Here is a 20,207-nt window from a genome sequence, read left to right as displayed (position 1 = left end):
GCAGCAGCAGATGAATTATAAAATATCCAGGAAGGTTACAGGGTTTTTAAAAAAACATATATTTGGGGGGGGGGGGGGGCATAACAGTTATGTATCAATAAACTACCCCATGCAGTCCACAGGATCAACTGTGTCGAGGATAAAACTTACTATAGGTTCCACTGCCCCCGTTCCAAGGTAATGGAACAAGGGATAAAGCTCCTTCCGATTGGATCCCTTCTCCAGTGTAATTAACAGCCCAGTTCCCCTGCCCTCAGGATTATGTGTGTCCCACAATCCCCAAGTGTCCAAAAACCGTACACATGCGCGCAAACACGCAGGTGACCGAGCCACACGACTGCCGAGACCATGTAACGGGGCCTTACTCCGGCCAATCGGAGTGATTCATGTTGATTCCAGGTGGTTGAGGAGCCAATCAGCAGAGGGTGGGTCTCCCTTGTACTAACTGGAGCAGCACATGCTTAGCTTAGAGAAGCCTCATTTCCAGGCTTCTCCCCCCAGCTGCTCACGAGTTCTGGTACCTGGAGCGGCCGCAGCGGAACCGCGGCCCGTTCCGTTTGCCTTGGGCCTTGGGCACCTTCCTCCGAGGGCTTCAATGAGGCCTTTCAGGTTCACATTTGCGGAAGCATTCCTCATGCAGGTGTACCAAAGATGGCAACTTCCCCAGAATGTGCTTTTAATTAAACGCTCAGTGCCCACAAACAAACGGACGGACAGGAGTGGCCTCCTCACCCTACACACCAACATCCGAACACAAACAGTGCTGGTGGTCACTGTGACCGGAAGGCTTTCCTCCCGTGGGGCTAAACGGCTCTGCAGGTGAACTTCCCCCGTCGTACCAGACCCGTTTACGCTGATAGTCAACTTCTGCCAAGCCGCAACCAGCAAAAAGGTTATTGTTTGAGTCAGGAGTTGGGTCATGTGACCAAAGCCTCTCCGCTCCAATCTGACGCACCTGCTTTCCCTGCTTAAAAGGCAGCTACCAAACGCACATGCAGATTTACATTTAGAGGAGTTCTCTGGCTTCGAACGCAGAGATCTGACAGACCTCTCTACGTGCGCTGAAAATGCCCTCGGGTTAATCGGTTTGATATTCAGCAACAAAATGGTGTCTCAGCAAAATGAGCCTCTTCCCCTTTAAGTGTGCATAAACAGGCCTAATTGTTACAGAGCATCGCTGGTAGCACAGCGCTTCCCGCTGAATCATTTATGCGGAGGGAGCGCATGCGTCCCGGATGCTGAAAACAAATTAAATGACAGGATCCTAGAAGCGTGCTGCGGATGCGGCCATGGTCCAGTTCACGCCAATGTCACACCCATGCAGAACGTGCGTGTGCCGGCCTCTTTGTTTGATGGTGCCGGGAAGGAAAACCAACCAACTCGGATGAAGGGGCACAAGGAATGTGATTGGCTGGCTTACAGGAAGTGACCCACCACGGCTGGCTATCATGATTTGCTCCTTGTACCAAGACACAACAGCCCTGCAACACCTCTTGCCATTTCGGCAAAACAAGTTAATAAAAGACAGAAAAGACGCCATCTACACTCGATGTGCGACCTTTGGAGGGCATCCCGCGAGAACGATGGCCTCCGACGCACATGCTGAAATCCCGCCGAGCTGTGAGAGCACCGCCGACAGTTAACGTTAAAGTCGAACAGGATCGGACGCCATTGCGGCTTGGGAGCGGATCAGGGCACCGACAACGGCACAGAGCAGGAAGGAGCAAAGCTCGCTTTATCAAAGAAGTCTAGGACCCGGGGTACAGCAGTCAGTCAACGGTGAAATTACTGTAATTTTAAGTAAGGTGACCTAAAGTGGTGCCCGGCGAGATTAGAGAGAGCGAGATGCGCCAGGAGGGGGCATCAGCGGGACGGTGCCGTCGGACGCAAAGTCAGAGAGGCTCTTCGTTAATGTTAATCAAGAATCAGAGCAGAAAGGCTAAATTTCTCCTGTCATTCTGGCTCCTCCTTTATTTACAGTCATACAAATACCAAAGGGGGGGAGAAAGAAAAAAAACGACAGCCAAAGTCACAGGCGAGAACCCGGAGGCGGCCATCGTTCTAAAGTGTCCCCGCTCCCACGAGCCGATCCGGACGGATTTATCGACCGAGACGGAGGACGAGCGGCTGTGAGTCGCGTCCTCCCTCAGGGGTCTTTCACGAGTCCTGCTGTCCGCGCCAGGCGTGGGCTGTTCTGCCGGCCCGCCTGCCCCCCCCCCCGCCAGAATCCTCCCCGCCAAGCAGTTAGACACAGTCGAGCTGAAGGTCAGGGTGTTCGTGTGCTGCGGCGACAAGCCGAGGACCAGATCGACTCGGCCCGTTTCTGTCCAGAACACGCGGCTATTTCTGATCGGGCTGGAGGCCCGCCTGTCTCCGGTTCAGCACCGACACCGGAGGCACCCAGCCGCGAGTCCCGGCTCCGAGAACCGAAAATGAAATGCCTGCATACAGGTCACCGAGCGAGCCTAAAAATGGCTGCTTAGCTCTCCGCAGCACCTCAGCCCACGTGGAGAAGCTCACGGTTGCCGACGACCTGACAGTTGGGAATCCTACAAATGCTATTTGCCATAGTTCTGTGCTTCACTAAAATGCCCCCCCCCCCCCCCCACAAAGCCAGGGTTTGACATCAAATGGATGTTTTTTTTCCCCATCGACGAGGCCTCTGGCTTGGTTGTCCACACTGGCACAGGCTGCAAACAATCATGGGTAGTGAAAAGGGAATGTGACAAAAAGCTTAAAGCATCAACCTGATTGGGTCCTAAGCGAGACAGTGGAGGCGATATGCTGTGGACGAGGCCACACCCCCACTTCTATAGAAGGAAGTAGAGGAAATCACTGCTGCCACCTCAGAAGACCCTTTTACGCACTGATGCGACTACAGCTGCAATCCAGCATCAAGGTGAACACTTTCTTGCTTCAGTGTCATTTCATGCGGTCCAGGGTCTCTGAGAAGAGCCAGTCAGACATAAGGATACCAGAACAAAACAATAATATACCCACACAAAGGTTAAATCTCCAATCTTCCGCTAGGTGCCAGAACGTGAAGAATTTCACTTCTATAAGACCACTTAAAGTGCTCAGTGATGAGGTTATCGAATTCACCGTTGGGTGTCTGCACCCATCAATCACAGACGGTGACCTCTGACGGATCACTGGAGTCTAGCATTGAGCCCCCCCCTTGCCAAAATCCCACCCGATGTCCTTAATGTTTTGAAAACGCCCATTACCTCCGGGTACGGAGAGAGGCACGGCAGCCATCTTTAATGAAACTTTACAAGCCAAATCCTGCAGTCCCTCTGCTTTGAGGCAGAAATGTTTAATATTTGAACTGCCCACATCTATACAGTTAATGTTCAACCCCCAGGACCCCATTCTGCTCTTCTGCAGACTGTGGAATCCTCCCATCTCCTGACTTGTCTGTTCAGACAAAACTACAGCACTTGGAGTTTTTGATATATTCATTAATATTGGAATAGGCACATTTAAAAGTTTAACATCCATCCTTGAGTCGAGTCTAGATCACAAGACGCCATTTGAGTCGTTTTCATCTAATAAATAAAAGGGAAAAGCAAATTCGAAAAGAAAAACAACTACTTGTCCTTTCATGTGCCAGTTCGATCAGGCTTAATGACAGTGTATCAGAAAACCAGGAAAGCAAATTAAACCATCGAGTGAACACAACGTGTCTAATCCCCGAAGAAACAGGTTATCACTCAGAGGCTAAGGTGTAAACACATAAACACAGCGCCAGTTGGCTCCTTCACTTTGCCAAAATAGCTCACAATGTCAGGCACCGTTTAGCCAGACCTGTCTGCCGCTTGACGTTAATTCCACACCCTCCGGTTGTGGAGTACTGCAAACCGGAGGCGGTTTCTTACCATGAGACACAGGGGAACGAGCGCGCGCCCGTCCGCGGCAGATCCGACCTCCCGTGGCGTCGCAAACTCAAAGCTCCAGAGAAGGATCCACACGTGGAGCTGGAAGATGACAGCGAAGAGAGCCCGCGACGTGTCTGACATCCCGCTAAGTTCAAGACAGAATTCCAGACTCTGCTCCGTGCTCACGAGGCGCTGAAAAGGTCACGGCCCCTGCTTCCCAAAACGGACCGATTAACGGGCGCAATCTGGACTGCATGGCGCGGGTCGCCTGTAATTCCCAGAATAAACAGAACCGTTGGCTGCCATGTCACCGGTGCTGAGGCTATGGAACCATCTGGCAGCAGAGGAGGGAAATGCCCCTTGGCCTCCGCATTTAAATCGCAGGAAGACCCAACATTACATTCTAACCTTAAATAATACTATTGGGGCCACTTATCACATTTGTGTTCTTATGAAAATCTGTACCGCAACATCGGTCACTATACTACCCACCAAGATTCCTGAACAGATTCGAACCCACGTCTGAGCAACAGCTCAGGCTCAGCAGGTAAGGATTTCACAGAGGCAGAGTGATGTCACAGAGAGGCAGAGTGATGTCACAGAGAGGCCCGTAACCCCCTATTGCTCCAGGAACTACCTGACCCGGCTTTCTCAATTTATCCAAAACGACATACAAAGCATCCGCTGCAGCCCTGGGAACCTCCACCCTCCGGCTGCCGTGCCGGGACGTGCACACCCCCCCCCCCCAGCTCCTAAGGGCAACGCTTGCATCTGGAAGGTTGGCCAGCTGGCTGGCATCAGAGACCCTCCCACACCCCCACCCCATTTTCCTCTGGCTGTCCTCCCAGGAAGCCCCCAGCCTTTAGACAGTTCATAACAAATTACAAAACATTACAGTATAACTGTCTGTACAAATCCATCCGCAATGCCGTTCACGCTGCCACACTTCTGTTTATCTCCGGGGTAACCTTGCTGGAAAGCGGTGCATACAAATTTAAATTATTTTTACTACTGGTAAAGTAGACCGAGTCACAATCCACGGCCCGTGCTCGTTTAAAAAAGCCCCCCCCCACCCCCCACAGGGTTAAACAGCCCCTCCATGAAGGGCTTTCTGAAGGCACAGCCGGCCATCGTTTTTCAGCATCGCTGTCGGAGACTCAGCCGTGGGGGAAAAAATAAAAACAAAAATCCCCACAGATTAGAATCTACCTGAGACTGGAAAGGATGTGAGAGCGGACAGCCCCAGGGCAGCGGGAGGATTAAAGCGGCAGAACTCAAATAAATCTCCCCGGCACTCGCAGCTATCACACTTCAGGAGCCCGCTGACACATCAATGCAAACTTCATTTCCAGGAGCCCTTTCATGAGCCGAGGTTCGGGGAGGGGGGGTGGTGAGGGGCACGGGCTCCCTCCACCTCCAACTCACCCGCCGAACTGTGATGCCACATCCTAATTAAACCAAATTAGTCTCCGAGCTGGAATCCGGCGCTGAAATTCCCAGCATACACCTTGGCTGCTACGCTCGGCCTCACAAAAATGTCCTCGATTACTCCTCTAGTCAACCTCTAACGATTTTTATCTTTTAAAACACGAGGGAGAGAGGGGACGGGGAGGAGGGAACGGGGATGTGCTGGTCGTCAGCACGGTCAGCCCTAATCCAGAGGGCCCTTTCCCGGCGGCAGGCAAAACAAAAGGAATGCTGCCTTAGCACGCTAATTAGCTTTGAAACGGCCACAAAAATTAAGTTCTCTCATCGGACGACGGGATAATCGAGCATTTGCAATCAAGGCGTCCGATTGGACCAGAGAGCGCTAGTCCCGCCTTGACTGACAGCACTTTCTTCCAATCCCCCACTGCCAGCTCGAGGAGAACAGGCAACAGAATGGGCTGCAGCAGAAGAACCGGGCCTGGCCTCTCTGTGCCGCCCGGCGGTCCGCCGGTGCAGGCATTTTCTCCCCTCATCGATTTCGCGCAACGTGGGGCCGGCGAGCACGAAATCGAAGGTGCCCGGGGGGAGTGCATAAGGTCCCCTCCATAGCCGAGAGGAAAGCCGGCGCGCCCCGGGTGTCGAGGCTGAGCGGGGATGGGGAGTGGGGGCTGCCTGTCACTGTAGGGGTGACTGTCCAGTGGGGGGGGAGGGGGGGGGGGATCCTGTTCTCAGTGCTACATAATGCCGAGTGACAGTAGCAGCTAATGCACTTCTGGCAGAGCCCACTGCTGAATCGGATCAGGGTCCTGTGGTGCCGGATAGCTCAGGACCACGTATACAATAAAGGCGCCCCCCCCCCCCCACCCCATGGTACCACATCCATGCAGCGGCAGCCCTAAGTCCAAAGAGGCGACCAACAGCGAGAGTTTCTTAGTGAGCGAGTGGCGTGGCCTGAGGGTCTGGAGACCCCACAGGACGCGGACGAGGCGCCCAGAGCGAGAGCCGTGACGAGCGGCTTTGAGCGCCGCCGGTATTGGTGGACTTGGAGACGGTGCAGAAAGGGCACGGGTAGCAATCTGGGATTTTATGGCTGGTGGGGCAGCGTGACTGAGGGTGAGAGGAGGACTGCAGCACAGAGCGATTCAGAGTAAGGATCCCTGCAGCATGGAGACTACAGCCTCGAACCCTCACCCCTCCCCCCCGCTACCTGGAAACACAAATCTCACATGCTGTCTCCAAACTTCTACCCACCCTGCCTTCCCACCACTCCACCACACACAGCGACACGGGAAAAAAAAACCAACAAAAGAGAACAATCCAAATCGGGAACATTGGAACCATGTTAGGGATCGAGTGCCACTCACTTTGCAGTGTGAAGGAGTCGTGTGTGTATGTGTCAGACAGGATGTGGGCGGGGCCCAGCAAGGGGTGGGGTCAGCTGGGTGGGGCCAATCAGTGGGCAGGGCTAAGCTGAGGGTGGGACCAATCAGGGGGCAGAGCTAAGCTGAGGGTGGGACCAATCAGGGGGCAGAGCTAAGCAGAGGGTGGGACCAATCTGAAGGCAGCAATCAGCAAGGCCGCACACACTGGCTGCATCAGTGGCTTGTACTCACAGGAAGGCTAGAGGGTCTCTCCTGCTGGATCACACCCATCTCCTCGTGGTTCGACTTTGCGGGGGCCATGGGGGGCTGGGTCCGGTTCCCATAGCCTTCCTGCTGCCCCTCCTGGAAAGAGGAGATCCGGGTCAGAACCCAACAGAAGGAAAAGCCAGAACATTCCTCCCATTACAAGCAGATGGGAGGATACATCTCCTCCCTGACCCTTTCACTGCAGAGTAAATTAGGGTTTTCTTTCAAAACCAATCTTCCTTCAGACAATTTTTTTAATCCCTTCAGGAATTCATGATTGAGGCCATCTTGAGATTTATGGTGAAGGATTTCTTTTCAAGCACAGCACTCAAGGGTGCCTGCTCAACACAATTTAACAACATAAGAAAACCCCGAAAGAGACATTTTTTCTGATCTGCGGCCCATAATTCGATACACAGACCAGCCCCAGCCCCAGATCGGCATGTGTTCTGCAGAGCCTCCCCCCCCCCATCCGGCACCCTCACAGACATTTTTCAGACCTTACTCCATGACCGCTGCAAGTCAATGGACGTGTCATTCTGTGAATCTTTTGAACTGCATAGACTCTTAAATGAAACACGGACACTGCCAGCAACTCCAGGCGCTGAATGATGTCAGATGCGGCAGAAGCAGAGACATGGCAGAAGGTCCACTTCTAGCAGAGCTGCTGTACTTTAAGGAAAAAGAGAAGATACACCCTGATGTGTGTGTTACTAGAAACCAGCACTTTAAATCTTCACTTGGTACAAAGACAACACATATTAACCACAGAGTAGAAGCCAACAGATGGCAATTACAAAACGATTGTCTGGACGGCCCAGCACACAGAGCCACTTATTTCAATTGAGCCTGAGACCGGGCCCTTTGAAAGCACTCAGTGCTGTGGGTGAGTGTCAAACACGTGGCCCGAACCCACAGGGAATCACACACACCGGGCAGCCCTCTGCTAACAGACACAGGCTGAGCCCAAACCCCAGCTTGTCTGCAGTGTCACTCCTCCCGTCCAGCAGGGCCACTGTGCGTGTGTGTGTGTGTGCGTGTGCGTGTGTGTGTGCATATACCCACGTGTATGGGCTGCTCATCTGACCTGTCAAAACTTTTTCCATATTTAATCTCTGCTCTGTCTCTGTAAGTGTAACACACACACACACACACACACACACACACACACACACACACACACACACACACACACACTCTGTCTCTCTCCTCTCTCCTTACTGATACAAACATTTCCAAATCTCACCCTAACAAAACTTAGAGCAAAATTGGTGTCACAGATAGTTTGGGATTATGTGCTTAAAAATGACATTCCTGACATTAAAAATGACAAAACACCCTCCCCAAACACACGCGTGTACATGGACACACATAATACACAAAACAGCGAGTTCTGTTTCAGAATGTTAATAATGACAGGGTGAGGTGGGCAGGGGGGGCTGTTTTCCAACACACAAAAAAAAAACAAACATTGACATTAAGCCGCGATTCAGCCGCACGTGAAATGATTTCATACGGCTCTGAAATGGCTTCACCGCCCCCCCCCCAACCCCCACCCCCCGAATGGCATTTAAAGTCGGCCGGTTAAAAGCGGAATAAAAGGCAGCCGAGCTGAGCGTTTCCCCCCCGAGCGGGAAGCTCGAGGTGCTCGGAAAGACGCCCACCTACCCTGGGTGAGCCTTTTGGTGTCCCACTGCCACACGGCGGCCCCCACAGCAGAATGACACCAAACTGTTCGTCCTTAATTACACCGAAACGGAGCGGCTTCTGCTATATCCTGAAGACATAAAGGCCTTTTCTGAAAGCTCGCTCGTGTACGCCAGTCTGCAGCTCGCTCCGTTTCTCGCTCGCTAAACGTCAGCGGACAGCGGAGGCGGATTCTGCTCTCCCGCAGCCGCAGGAGAAGACCTCCACGTAGCTAATGGGGGAGAAGCAGCGATATTCTGATCCTAACCACAACATACTGACGACATTCCCTAGTAACAACAGGTATTAGATGTGGAATTTCAGCCCAAAACTAATTTTTATACACCTACAGATTTCCCCCCCCCCCCACTGAATGCATTCAATATCAATTAGAGTTAAAGCAGGAGGAGGCAAATACGTTCACGTTTTATCATGAGCACATAGCGATTAATATTCGTGCGAAGACAAGAAGAACCAATCCAGTCTTAAGAGTCCATTTGTGACTGCAAGGGTTAGTAGTTTGCATTTCTCACATGCACACACACACACACACACAGAGACAGATACAGACCTGCACACACACACACACACACACACACACACACACACACACACACACACACACACACAGACATGCCAGGGGTTAAAGGACAGTGTGCAGATGCAGCCAGCTGAGGGACACAGAAATTTGGCTGCATCAGATAAACCCCATAAAATAAGCCACTCGCACAAGGCAGCAGCGGGACAGAGCCAAAAGGCGCCCCCAAACACCCCCCTCCCCCAAACACCCCCCTCCCACAGCCGCCCACCTGCCCGCCCCCTTTGATTTATTTTTAACACATCATCACTGTTATTTATCAAAACTGCAAACTGCTGTGGTGAAACGATGACGAACGGATTTCTAAGCATTTATCTGAGTATTTCCAAGCGGCTGTACGACCGCTGGCAGATAGAGGGGGCCTCAGTTTACAGGGGGCAGACAGATCAATCTCTCACACACATTACGACACACACACACACACACACCAATATTTACTGGGAGATTAAACAAATTCTGAAAAAACAAACATATAAGCACTTCCTTCTCTATTAAACTGTGTACACAAACAAGCAAACACCTTTTACAGCACCTTTTTCCTATTAAATATTGACTCGATGCCTTGACGGCGAAGCACCACACCAGAGGGGTCACACCGAGGGCCGCGCCGCCCGGCGTGCCGACGGTGACGGCAGCAGGTTTGGCTGCCGCTGCGAGGGAAGCGATTCCTGCCCACAGGTGCTGAAAAGCACAGCAGTCGGAAAAAGAGGGCGATCAGGGAACGAAGCTTTTAATCACATTTTTTATAATTTTTTTTAAAGAAACAGCGGCTTGTGCTCGTCTGCCGTGCGGGGGGGGGGGGGGAGTGTCAGACCAGCTCGATCCTGAATCACGCGCGCACGCACGCACACACCCCCCTCCTACACACCCTCGGCGCACGTCTGAGAGCCTTCCGCGCACCGTAATGGAACAGGTGCTGAAGGAAATAGTTTAAAGCACACAGGGGATGTGAGGGATGTGACAGAATTAAATCACATTCAGCCGGCACACGGCACCACGGAATATTTGGTCATACTGAGCAGGAATAGTAATCACGAATGATGTGGCAGGGCTGGGGGGGGCGGGGCTTAGACAGCAGCAAAGGCTTCAGATGGACCTTGAACTCCCCACATCCTTTCTGCAGTGATGCCAATCCCCCCCCCCCCACGTAGACCTGCAAGAGGGCCCTTCCGTGACTACCAAACAAATTAGTCGCTCTCTCACCTTTAAACGCAGATCTCCGCCAAATCTGCCACTAATTCCATTAATATTCATTAAAAATTAAGCTTAATTGCGTATCTTTAAAAAGGCGCCACGGCCCCACACATCCCAGCAGCCCTGGGGGGGGGCAGGGGGGGGGACAGGGGGTGTTCGGATTTATCTGGGCAGCTCTCTCGTGCCCGGCGGGGGGGAGGGGGGGGCATATTTGGTGGGAGGAGGGAGGGAGGGGCAAGGGCACTCAGGAAAGAGGAGAGGAAGTCAAACAGACGGAATGGGGATGTGGCGGGGGCTGGCGCTGCTCAGCGCGCCAAACCGACAGGTATTTTTGGATCATGAAGGCTGAGATGAAAATTCTGCATTTAAAAAAAGCACAACATGCGAGTCACTCTGTTCCTGCCTCCTCTGCCACCTCCCCACCCGAATCTGTGCCCCTCTCTCAATGCAAAAACACCCCCCAACCCCACACACACAAACACACACACACACCGAACCCTATGTACATCTCCGCAAAAGATGACAGATAACAAGGACAGGAGCTGGAGATGCACACATACATATTCACGGCAGAGCCGCGTCAGTGAGCGAGGAGACAGGCGCCCTCCAGCCTACGGGGGGCGACGCGGAGCCAGCTGCGGCTCCCACTGACAGCACAGACACGCGGCGTCACCGCCAGCGCTGATCAGACACGCCCGCGCCGCTGCGAATCCCCGTGGCCAATCGGCTCTGCTGCTCCGCCGCGGACGTCAAGGACACGGAGCCGCCGAGTACAGACTCAGCGGCTGCACCTGCGAGCGGAGGATCCCAACAAAGGAAACATCCGCCTGCACAAACAGAGGAGAAAAATGGAAAAAACAAACAGCCGCCTTTGATAAAAGCAGGCCTAATACGCAGCGCTCAAAGCCCCTTCCGGAACATTCTGAAGGGTGCCATTCTCCCTAAACACTCCTGAGAGCAGCCCAGGAAAGCCGAGGACTCTCCCCATCTGCGTGGCCCCTGGACCGCTGCCGGATGCAGGCAGACATTGCAAGCATGCCGATAAACTTTGCTATTAAGAAGGTCACGGCAATTAAAAGCCGGTGCTGCAAATTACCACGCCGGAACCTTCCACACGGACGACTCCCGCTTACCCCACCCCCCCCCAACACACCACCCCCTCCGCCCTGCTCCAGCACGTTGGGCCACTTTTATTATCCAGTTAATTAACAGAGCTCTTCACTAATATTCAGACGCTGACCAATTAATGACATTGTACTTTGAACAGCCCTGCCTCTCCCACCCAGCGTTGGGAGGGAGGGGGGGGGGGGGGCCTCACTGCCACCCCCGGATTAAAAGCTGCTACACGGGGAGGTCATTGCAGCCAGGATGGGCCCACAGAACGCCACGCCATTTTAATTAACCTCGTGTGATTTGAATGCCAGGGACTGTCTGAAAGAGAAGGTCGTGGTGGGGGGAGAGTTACGCTAAATTCACAGTTCGGTACACACCTTGGATTTGGATTAACGATTAGGGGCAATTTCGGTACAGCAGGGACAATAATTTGCTTCGAAATTACTATTAAAACTGCAAACTCAAATACAGTTAAGGACAAGTGTAAAATAAAGGCAATGTGATTGTTTGCGCAATGTTAAAAAAAAAATATGTAAAAACAAAACTACAACATCATACCCATAATGAACTAAATTGCGATTTTCACTACCATCAAGCACGGCTGCAATTCTTCAGGAATAAACACCCCAACAGTCTAGTTATTTTTCAGCCCGGCCTAAACTTCTTAGCAAAAGCTTCTTACATGCGACAGAGGAGACCAACCTTGCTCCGGTGTAACAGAGTCCACACACAGTCTTGGTCTTATTAACCACCCTCTCTCCAGTGTCGCTGTAATTTATAGGGAAACCAAAAAAACGTTCCCGAACCGTTGATTACGACTGACTGCGACCAGCTTTAGCTGTAACCAGCTCACAGCCATAATTAGCATGTTAGCATGTTGATCATCTACTTGTGAATTTAGGCTCCACCCATGTGGGTGATTATGCCGTCATTCGTTTGATGGGGCCCCACCGCACGTCGTGTACCATTACAGCCCGACCAGCAAAACCACGGCGAACTGAGAAACGTGTACAGATACCTGGAGCACTGCCCCCAAAACCACTCTCTGAAGCTTGAGTTATCCTATGCAGGGTGAGCCGGTCCCAGTAGCTATTAGGGGGTAAGAATGTTGCTCAGGGGCCCAAAGGCGAGATCACTGTCGACCCTGGGATTTGACAGTCAGCGTCTTTACTTCCTCTGGTTGTTGGTGGGGTCTCCCTGCACAGAATTGTGGGAAATTTCAGGCTCCGATTCCCGTAATACTCGTGGACTGTGAGCAGATTACCGGAATGTGTCCCTCCCACAGAACAAGGAAAAAAATTCCGGTGTTGGTGCACCATCTCACCATAGGGAGGGTCATAAAGCGCAAGGATTTCCCCCATCTGGGGGCCAGGAGAGACATTCCACCCCAATCTCGAGGATAATGCTTCTGCAGCTGCGTGGCAGGTTCCTCACACAGGCTGCAGTTTATAGGCTCTTCTCAAACCTGACTGGGGAACAGTGGCTAAGTCTCACATGGAAACCACACACTCAGCAGGCTGCCATGATGAAGGAATCGAACCACCACCACCTGCAGGTGATACCGACAGCTGAAGCAAGTTCATCTGTGCAGAAGCCTGACCATGGAGATGCCTGGTAACCAGCCCCAAAGTCCCGCCCCCACAGGTCAAACCATAATGGGCTCTCCACTAAATAACCAATGAGTAATCGACCAACTACAAGATGACTGCTGGTTTCTCTCCCATAGGTTTACACCAAAGAGTATTCTGACAGAATGAAACACCTAGCATTTCCACCCTTGTACATTTCCCAAACACAATTAATTTTGTGTTCCCCTTCAAGGGCCTAAGTAACTTATCACTGTGATTTTATTGAGCCATTTGGTCTTTGAGGGGTGAGGAGAGCAAGAGCATTCTGGCCTGGCCATAGCTGCCGGGGGACTCAATCTCCCAGAAGCCTTTGAGCCCAATTGTGACCTTTGAACTTCCTGGGGCAGTGCCTGGCCTGCCAGAGCCCCTCAGGGCGGCCGGCCAAACTCACCCAGGCCGCCGGCTCTGCCAGCAAAGGTCACTGGAAATAATCAGATCCCGCTCTGTCCCAAGCGACAGAAAACACATGCTGTGTTAAACAACCATAGCAAAAAAAATGCATAAATGAAGTGGCTGAACATGGCTTCGGAAGGATGCTTGTTTGCTTGCCTGCTTGTTTACCCACACTCTGTGCTCTCAAGGACATGTAAAACAATAAGACCAGCCATAAAACAGGACCATTTGCATAATCCCTGTCCAGGGTAATGGGGTTGCTGTAATGAGGGCGATTAAGCAGGGTCTTTAAGAGGAGGTTCCTGACTCCCCGACCCCTCCCCGACCCCTCCCCTTCAAATGTCCAGCCCGGTGACAGACCAGAGGAACAGGCCAGGGCCCACTCTCTGCTGCCATCACTGGGGAAACAGACCCAACCTTGGCCCCGGACAGTTTCGCCAACTCCGTTGGCCCAAGGACAACTACGGAGGATGACTTGACTGTGCAGACTGCGACCGCAACCCCGAGAGAACGGCAGAGGTTGTCGCGAAGTGGCTAGCTCAGGCTGCCCCGGAGAGCCTCAGCTCCGCGTTCAGCACCGACGGTGCGACCAGCAGCCACGTTTAGCATCGGATGAATATTTATACACAGATGGCTCAGCCGGGGCGCTTCAGGTTCGAGCAAGCGGGAGCGCCGCTCTCCTTGAGCTCCAGTGTACCAGACAGATATCCCATCAAAACCCATCAGGGCGGGAAGAGAGACAGGGAGGTGGGGGCTGGACTTACCTGCTGGGGTGGGGCACGGGGGTGCCCGTAGGGGGGCTGCTGGGGCTGGCCGAAGTACGAGGGCTGTCCCTGTTGGCAGTATCCGCCCATGCCCGTCTGTCCGTACTGGGGGGGCATCTGCTGAAAGAGACGTCAGAGCTGAACAGAAACCCCTCCCACTCAGAACTCAGCCACCACTAATGGGTCTTCATTCTATTGGAAGAAAACACAGATAACACTGTCCTACTGTGGCCCCTTCACACCTAAAGACAGATGAGAATAAAGCTGATGAGGCCTAGAGCACAAAAAGTTTGACCAAATTCAGGAAGGAGTCATTACGTCTAAGACGACACCATATGCCCAGACAATGACCTTCCAGGGCTTCAGGCTTGACGCCAACACCAGACAAACGGACGCTGATGGCCTCACACGCAGGGTATGTCAGAACCAGTAGACGGTCTGGCAAACCATGACAGGGAGACAGTTTTAATGGACACTCATTTCGACATTTATTTTCATAAACGTTTATATCCAAAGTGACATTCATTTGCGCAAGGTCAGCCCGTCCCTGGAGTGACTGAGGGTTAGGGGTCTTCGCTCAGAGGCCTGAATGGTGGAATCGCTCTGCTGATGCTGGGATTTGAACCTTGGACCTTCCGGTCACAGGCACAGCCTCCTAATCCGCTGAGCCACAAGTGACAGGAACCTGCTTAAGTTCTGAGAAATGTGATGCGAAGAAACCGTCGTAAAGGCAGCAGGAGGGGCGAGACTTTCCAGGACGCAGGGGACTGAAACACTGCCCAGAGGTACTGAGACACACATGCAGGGGACTGAAACACTGCCCAGAGGTACTGAGACACACATGCAGGGGACTGAAACACTGCCCAGAGGTACTGAGACACACATGCAGGGGACTGAAACACTGCCCAGAGGTACTGAGACACACATGCAGGGGACTGAAACACTGCCCAGAGGTACTGAGACACACATGCAGGGGACTGAAACACTGCCCAGAGGTACTGAGACACACATGCAGGGGACCAGGCGTCCCAGCAAGCAGCGGGACTACTGCGCTCGGTCGTGGGGGGGCGCACAAGTTTATCCTGCCTCGGTTTTATTTATTCCTCTAAAAAGTATTTCCACACAACCACCCCCCACAACAGCTAGAGATATTTTCCACGTCCCAGTGAACACATAAAAAGAATTTGCCTTCAGGCTGGTTAAGGCCACTGTCAGCCCCCCCCCCCCGCAAAAGGGTCTGGCCAGTGAAGACTGCTTACAGAGTCGCCCTCACATCTAAAACAAGCTGAATCAAAGGACTCTCACCGGCACTCTCCGCTCATGGGCGACAGTGGCAAGCGCACACTGCGCACTGGTATTGCCACACTGCTTCAGCACTCAAGCGTTTTTCCGAAGGGGAGGGGGGGGGGGCTTCCTGAAGAAGTGACACCACGCTGACTCAGAGGGTCACCTCCGTCACTACGAAAGCTGGACTAGGAATTAGGAAGCTGGACTGTGTCCCAGGTCGGGCCCAGAGCACCAGGATTGGCGAGCTGTCTTTATTTACTTGGCTTTGCCCCACAGATGCCCCCTCAGGGACAAGTCTATGCCGACGGCTGTGGTGAACCCCATGACCCGGCCCTCGGATGGCACCAGGCCCCTGCCACAAGGGCGGCGCTCTCCAAGAAAATGCCCAGCAACACAAGTGTGGCATCCATATTTTGTCTGATGGACAGTATCAAGTCAGCAACAGACTGGAGGGGAAAGATACAGAAATCAGAACAGCAATATTGCTTGATTGGAGACGGTCGAGTTCCATTTTCTTTTTTAAAGGAGGGGGGGTGGATTTCATAATTCAACTGGACCACTGAACAAAGTGGAATTTCCATTATTTCTATGCACCATGGATGGCCTCCTATACGTGCCAAAAGAACCGGCCTCCATTTGAGTGACATATGGAGTCGACCAACCGAAGTGGAGCCGGGTCATTAAACAACACAAGCAGACGTGACAGGAATACACACGGTCGCATTTGGCTACCCTTTCACTCACAGGCCTCTAGTCCAATTAGCATGGGCGAGTCACATGTCAAGTAGGAGGGCTTCCTGACAGCTTAACAAATAACCGACCAGGAACTGGAGATTCCGACCAATAAGTTACGCTGCTTACCTCGCCGTATTTATCACACGCCACACACTTACTGACACCTTTGGCTAGCCGGGTAAAATTACTCATTAGCGGACAAGGGTGTCCCCGATGGGAACTTGATAAGCTGCATAGAAGCGTCACACAAACCCTCGTCGCTTAGAACACTTTGTCTGATGCAGCCCGAAGCCCGCAGCCTTTAACAAGCAGTTTTTAAGTGACAGGAAGCAGGGGGCATCAATGGCAAGTTGTGCGGCTTCAATGAGACGCAGACACAGGAAACGGCAGACGGCACCTCCTCCTGACTGAATGAGGGTCGGCAGAATACGCGGCGCCCCCACAAGGCAGGCAGCCCTGACCTTGGGGACGACGACCACGGCGGTTTGTGACGAGTGTCCGAGGGAAGCAGACGAGCGAAGCTGGGGAAGCTGAAATCAAAAGCATGACGACTTTGGTCTTTGACGAGACCTCCAACTGGTAACATCTCAAATCAAACCCAAACATTCAGGTTATTTCAACAGTTTTAACAAAAATTTCTAATGATATACTGGATAGTATCAAAACGCAGATAGAGGACAGATGTCTTTATAGCGTGGGCCTCATGATGGCTTATTTGGGATTTCACCCTCGACACTTGATACACAATTAGGTCATTTAGGCCACATGCTTTGTTTTGGAAGTGCTAATATCCAAGGGTGTAATGAAGAACCATCTGGAATTGGAAATCCTGTCTAAGCGTCTGCAATACAGCTGCGTCGATTCCAAAGCCACGATGCAGGTCAGATTCCGACAGAAATCAGCCAAGAGTCGATACAGCCGCCAGGCGTCTACAGGCCTGTCGTGCCGCTCTTACTGAGTGTTACTGTAGTATTTTTTCATTTTGAGATCTTACGATCAACTTCAGTTACCTGGAGTCTCGGATGGTTTTTGCAGTGCTGAAGAAATACTGTGATTTCTTTTGAAAAGATTTCCACAAGCCCCATCCTTTGTATTGTACGATTTTGTATAATGCAGGATTTTACAAGAACGGATGAGTTCCGCTGTAGCAGAAACTCGTGTAACAGGTAAGCAATCAAAGAAAACATGCCCGACACCGTATAAACGGATACCGCAGTCCTTTCTAAGTGCGTTAGCGGAGAACGGGATGTGGTGACCTGTGCTCTTCTGCCACAATGGAAATGGCAGGACATCCAGAACCGGAGAACGCCTGCGGGCCCTGGCTCTGACCCTAACCACATCCCGTTCACAGAAATGTACAAAGGTGATGTGAGAACCTCCGGCCACAAGGGCGGCGCTAGTGGCTGGGCATTTCATGGAAATGTTCTGCGTTGTGGGGGCATGTTTTCGGTGCATGTCTGTGTATGTCTGTGGGGGGGGGTTGCAGGGGCATTGAGGGCAACCTGGCTCCGGTGACAGCGGCTGTGCCCTTACCGCAGGGATTAGCTTGCTGAGCCTCTCATTACGCTGGAGAGAGCTGGATTCATCAAAAAGCCCGGGAGGAAAGTCAGAGGCACATTACTGATGCAAGACAAAGCGGCTCAGCCCAGATTGGCGTGCCGAATCAGCCGGTAATTTACTGACTGGAAATCACCTTCTGAGAATTGCCCATCGCTAATCGCTCGCAAAAAGGTTTTCCATTTTTCATGCCGCTCTTTTCGCCCTGCACCCCTCGTCCACGGGCAGAAATTTCCGGTTCACGCGTGCTTATTCGCCCACAGTGGGCCCGGCTGCACGGGAAGTGACGGCAGGCTCCGAAACCACAAAAATATATAAATCAATCTGCAGCCCGGACTCTGACACATGCCCGCTTTAAAGGGATGGTGAGGAAATTAAAAGCGTATGGCCCACTTCCTTCAAGAATACCGGCACATGCCGGAGCTGAGCAGGCCAGAAAATGCTAACGGCCAGATAGCACGACTTAATGTTAGCGCCCCACCCCCACCCCGTAAAATCCGGATGGCAACTTCAGAAGATCACCAGATCAAATCCTGAATTTGGCAGAGTGATGTCACCATTGGGCCCCTGAGCTCCAGGGACTCGTCAGCTCCGCCTTCTCAACTGTCCCTTACATTAGATAGTGGCACCTGCTTAATAAACGTCAAAAAATGGTTTCCAGTTGGTTTTGGGCAGCATTTCATACCTAGACACACTAAGCATTGCACATACTGAGAAGTCCAGCTCCGTCCATTTCAGTTGCATTAAGAAGAATTTTAATCAAACACAATCTTTATAACACCGCAGTTGCACAGAGAATCCCTACTGCTGCTGTACACCGCTATCCCCCATCGTCTACATCGCAGTCATTGTATCTTGATTGCTGGTTTTATTTAGTTATCTTTTCATACTATTTTGTTTTCCTTTCCATTGCACACGTCCTTCAGCACAATCCAGGTAGCAGGTGGGAGAGCAGTTCACTACACAGCAGTACAGCGTTTGATTGTGTGACTAAACTTGAAACTCCTTTTCAGGAAAGCCTATCATGGCTCGTCTTCGGTCCGCGGGGAGGGGCTTCGTGCCCCCAAACCAGCCCTCAGAATAACACCTTGTTGGGTTTATTTGACAAAAGGAGTCAGGCGGTGGCGGGTTCCACTTCCGCAACTGGACCAGTTTTCCCAATAGAACAGGAAGAACTGGTCTGATACGCACACGCTGACACTTGCCCAGCCTTTGCTGAATCGACGCACACCTGCCTGCTTTTTCACCGCGCACAAGCGAGCTACAGCATGAAAAATGTGAATCGGGTCTCAGGCTACAGTCAGAAACACAAACCAGACATTTCAGGACACTGTGCCTCATCAGAAGGTCACTGGTTCAAATCCTGATTTTACTGCTAGGTCCCCTCAGCAAGGCCCTTAACCCCGACGGGCTCCAGGGTCTGTGTAACGTCACTAAACAAATAAAATGCAATGCGACTTGTTACTCTGCAGCAATTCATGAACAAAAAAAAATCCTCCAATTCAGACAATATAACCAGTTGGTCAGAGCTGGAAGGGGCTGCAACCCAGTAGCAGCAGGACCCGGGTCCGTGGCTTCGCTGCCACATTTAATGACTACTTTCTATTAACTTAAGTAAGCGCCGGGGACGGCAAGCGGGCCGGTAATGGCTTCTCACGCCTTGTTGACACGTCTCCCCCCTTTCATTTCGCAGGCAATCACTCTCCCTTCCGCACATCACACGCTAATGGCTCCCTCAAATTCTCCCCCTCTCCGTCTGCCAACTTTGACATCACAGGAAATTACGGTGGAATTGGCAGACTTTTACTTTCAAGTTCGTTACACTTTGGGGCCGGAGGGGGCACGGGGGAGGGGGGAAGGGATACAACCAAAATCCTGTCATCTGGTCCATTCGCTTCTTTCATTCTATTCGTTCTCGTCAGCTGCCGGGCGAGAGAGAGAGACATGCCGGTAGGACATTTATCCAGGTGATGGAAGCTGAGAACCCGCTGGCAGGGGGTCCCTTCTGGAGAAACGGATTCGCCGCAGGCGGTGTAACTTAACGACAGACAGGCCGACCCCGTCCGGAGGTCACGTCCCGCCTAGTTGCCCCCCACCCGGCAAACAAACCCTCACCGCACGTACATGTCCTTGTTAAAGCGAGGTCCCCGACCCTTAACTAAAAACTAGGACCTTTTTAAATTAAAAACCAAGGCAGAACCGAGCTATGGATTCCATGCTGCGGAATCTGAATTTTCCATTTCCTCGTCTTCCCCAGAAATAAATGAGGGCTAATGGTCGAGGTCATTTCCTGTGTGCAGGTCTGGGGGAGCAGGATG

The 20,207-nt window shown here is 52.1% G+C and overlaps 1 protein-coding gene across 1 annotated transcript in view; it reads right to left on the bottom strand.

Moving 5' to 3' along the window:
* The window catches only part of arid1b (AT-rich interactive domain 1B), a 103,846-nt gene that overhangs the window by 64,016 nt on the left and 19,623 nt on the right, over positions 1-20,207 (bottom strand). The window contains 2 exon segments of the mRNA XM_072698973.1: positions 6,920-7,030; positions 14,311-14,430. Coding sequence (XP_072555074.1) covers positions 6,920-7,030; positions 14,311-14,430 — 231 coding nt within the window.

Source organism: Paramormyrops kingsleyae, chromosome 14 (assembly GCF_048594095.1).
Source record: "Paramormyrops kingsleyae isolate MSU_618 chromosome 14, PKINGS_0.4, whole genome shotgun sequence".
Lineage (NCBI taxonomy): Eukaryota > Metazoa > Chordata > Actinopteri > Osteoglossiformes > Mormyridae > Paramormyrops > Paramormyrops kingsleyae.
This window is presented reverse-complemented; position numbering and strand designations above follow the sequence as displayed.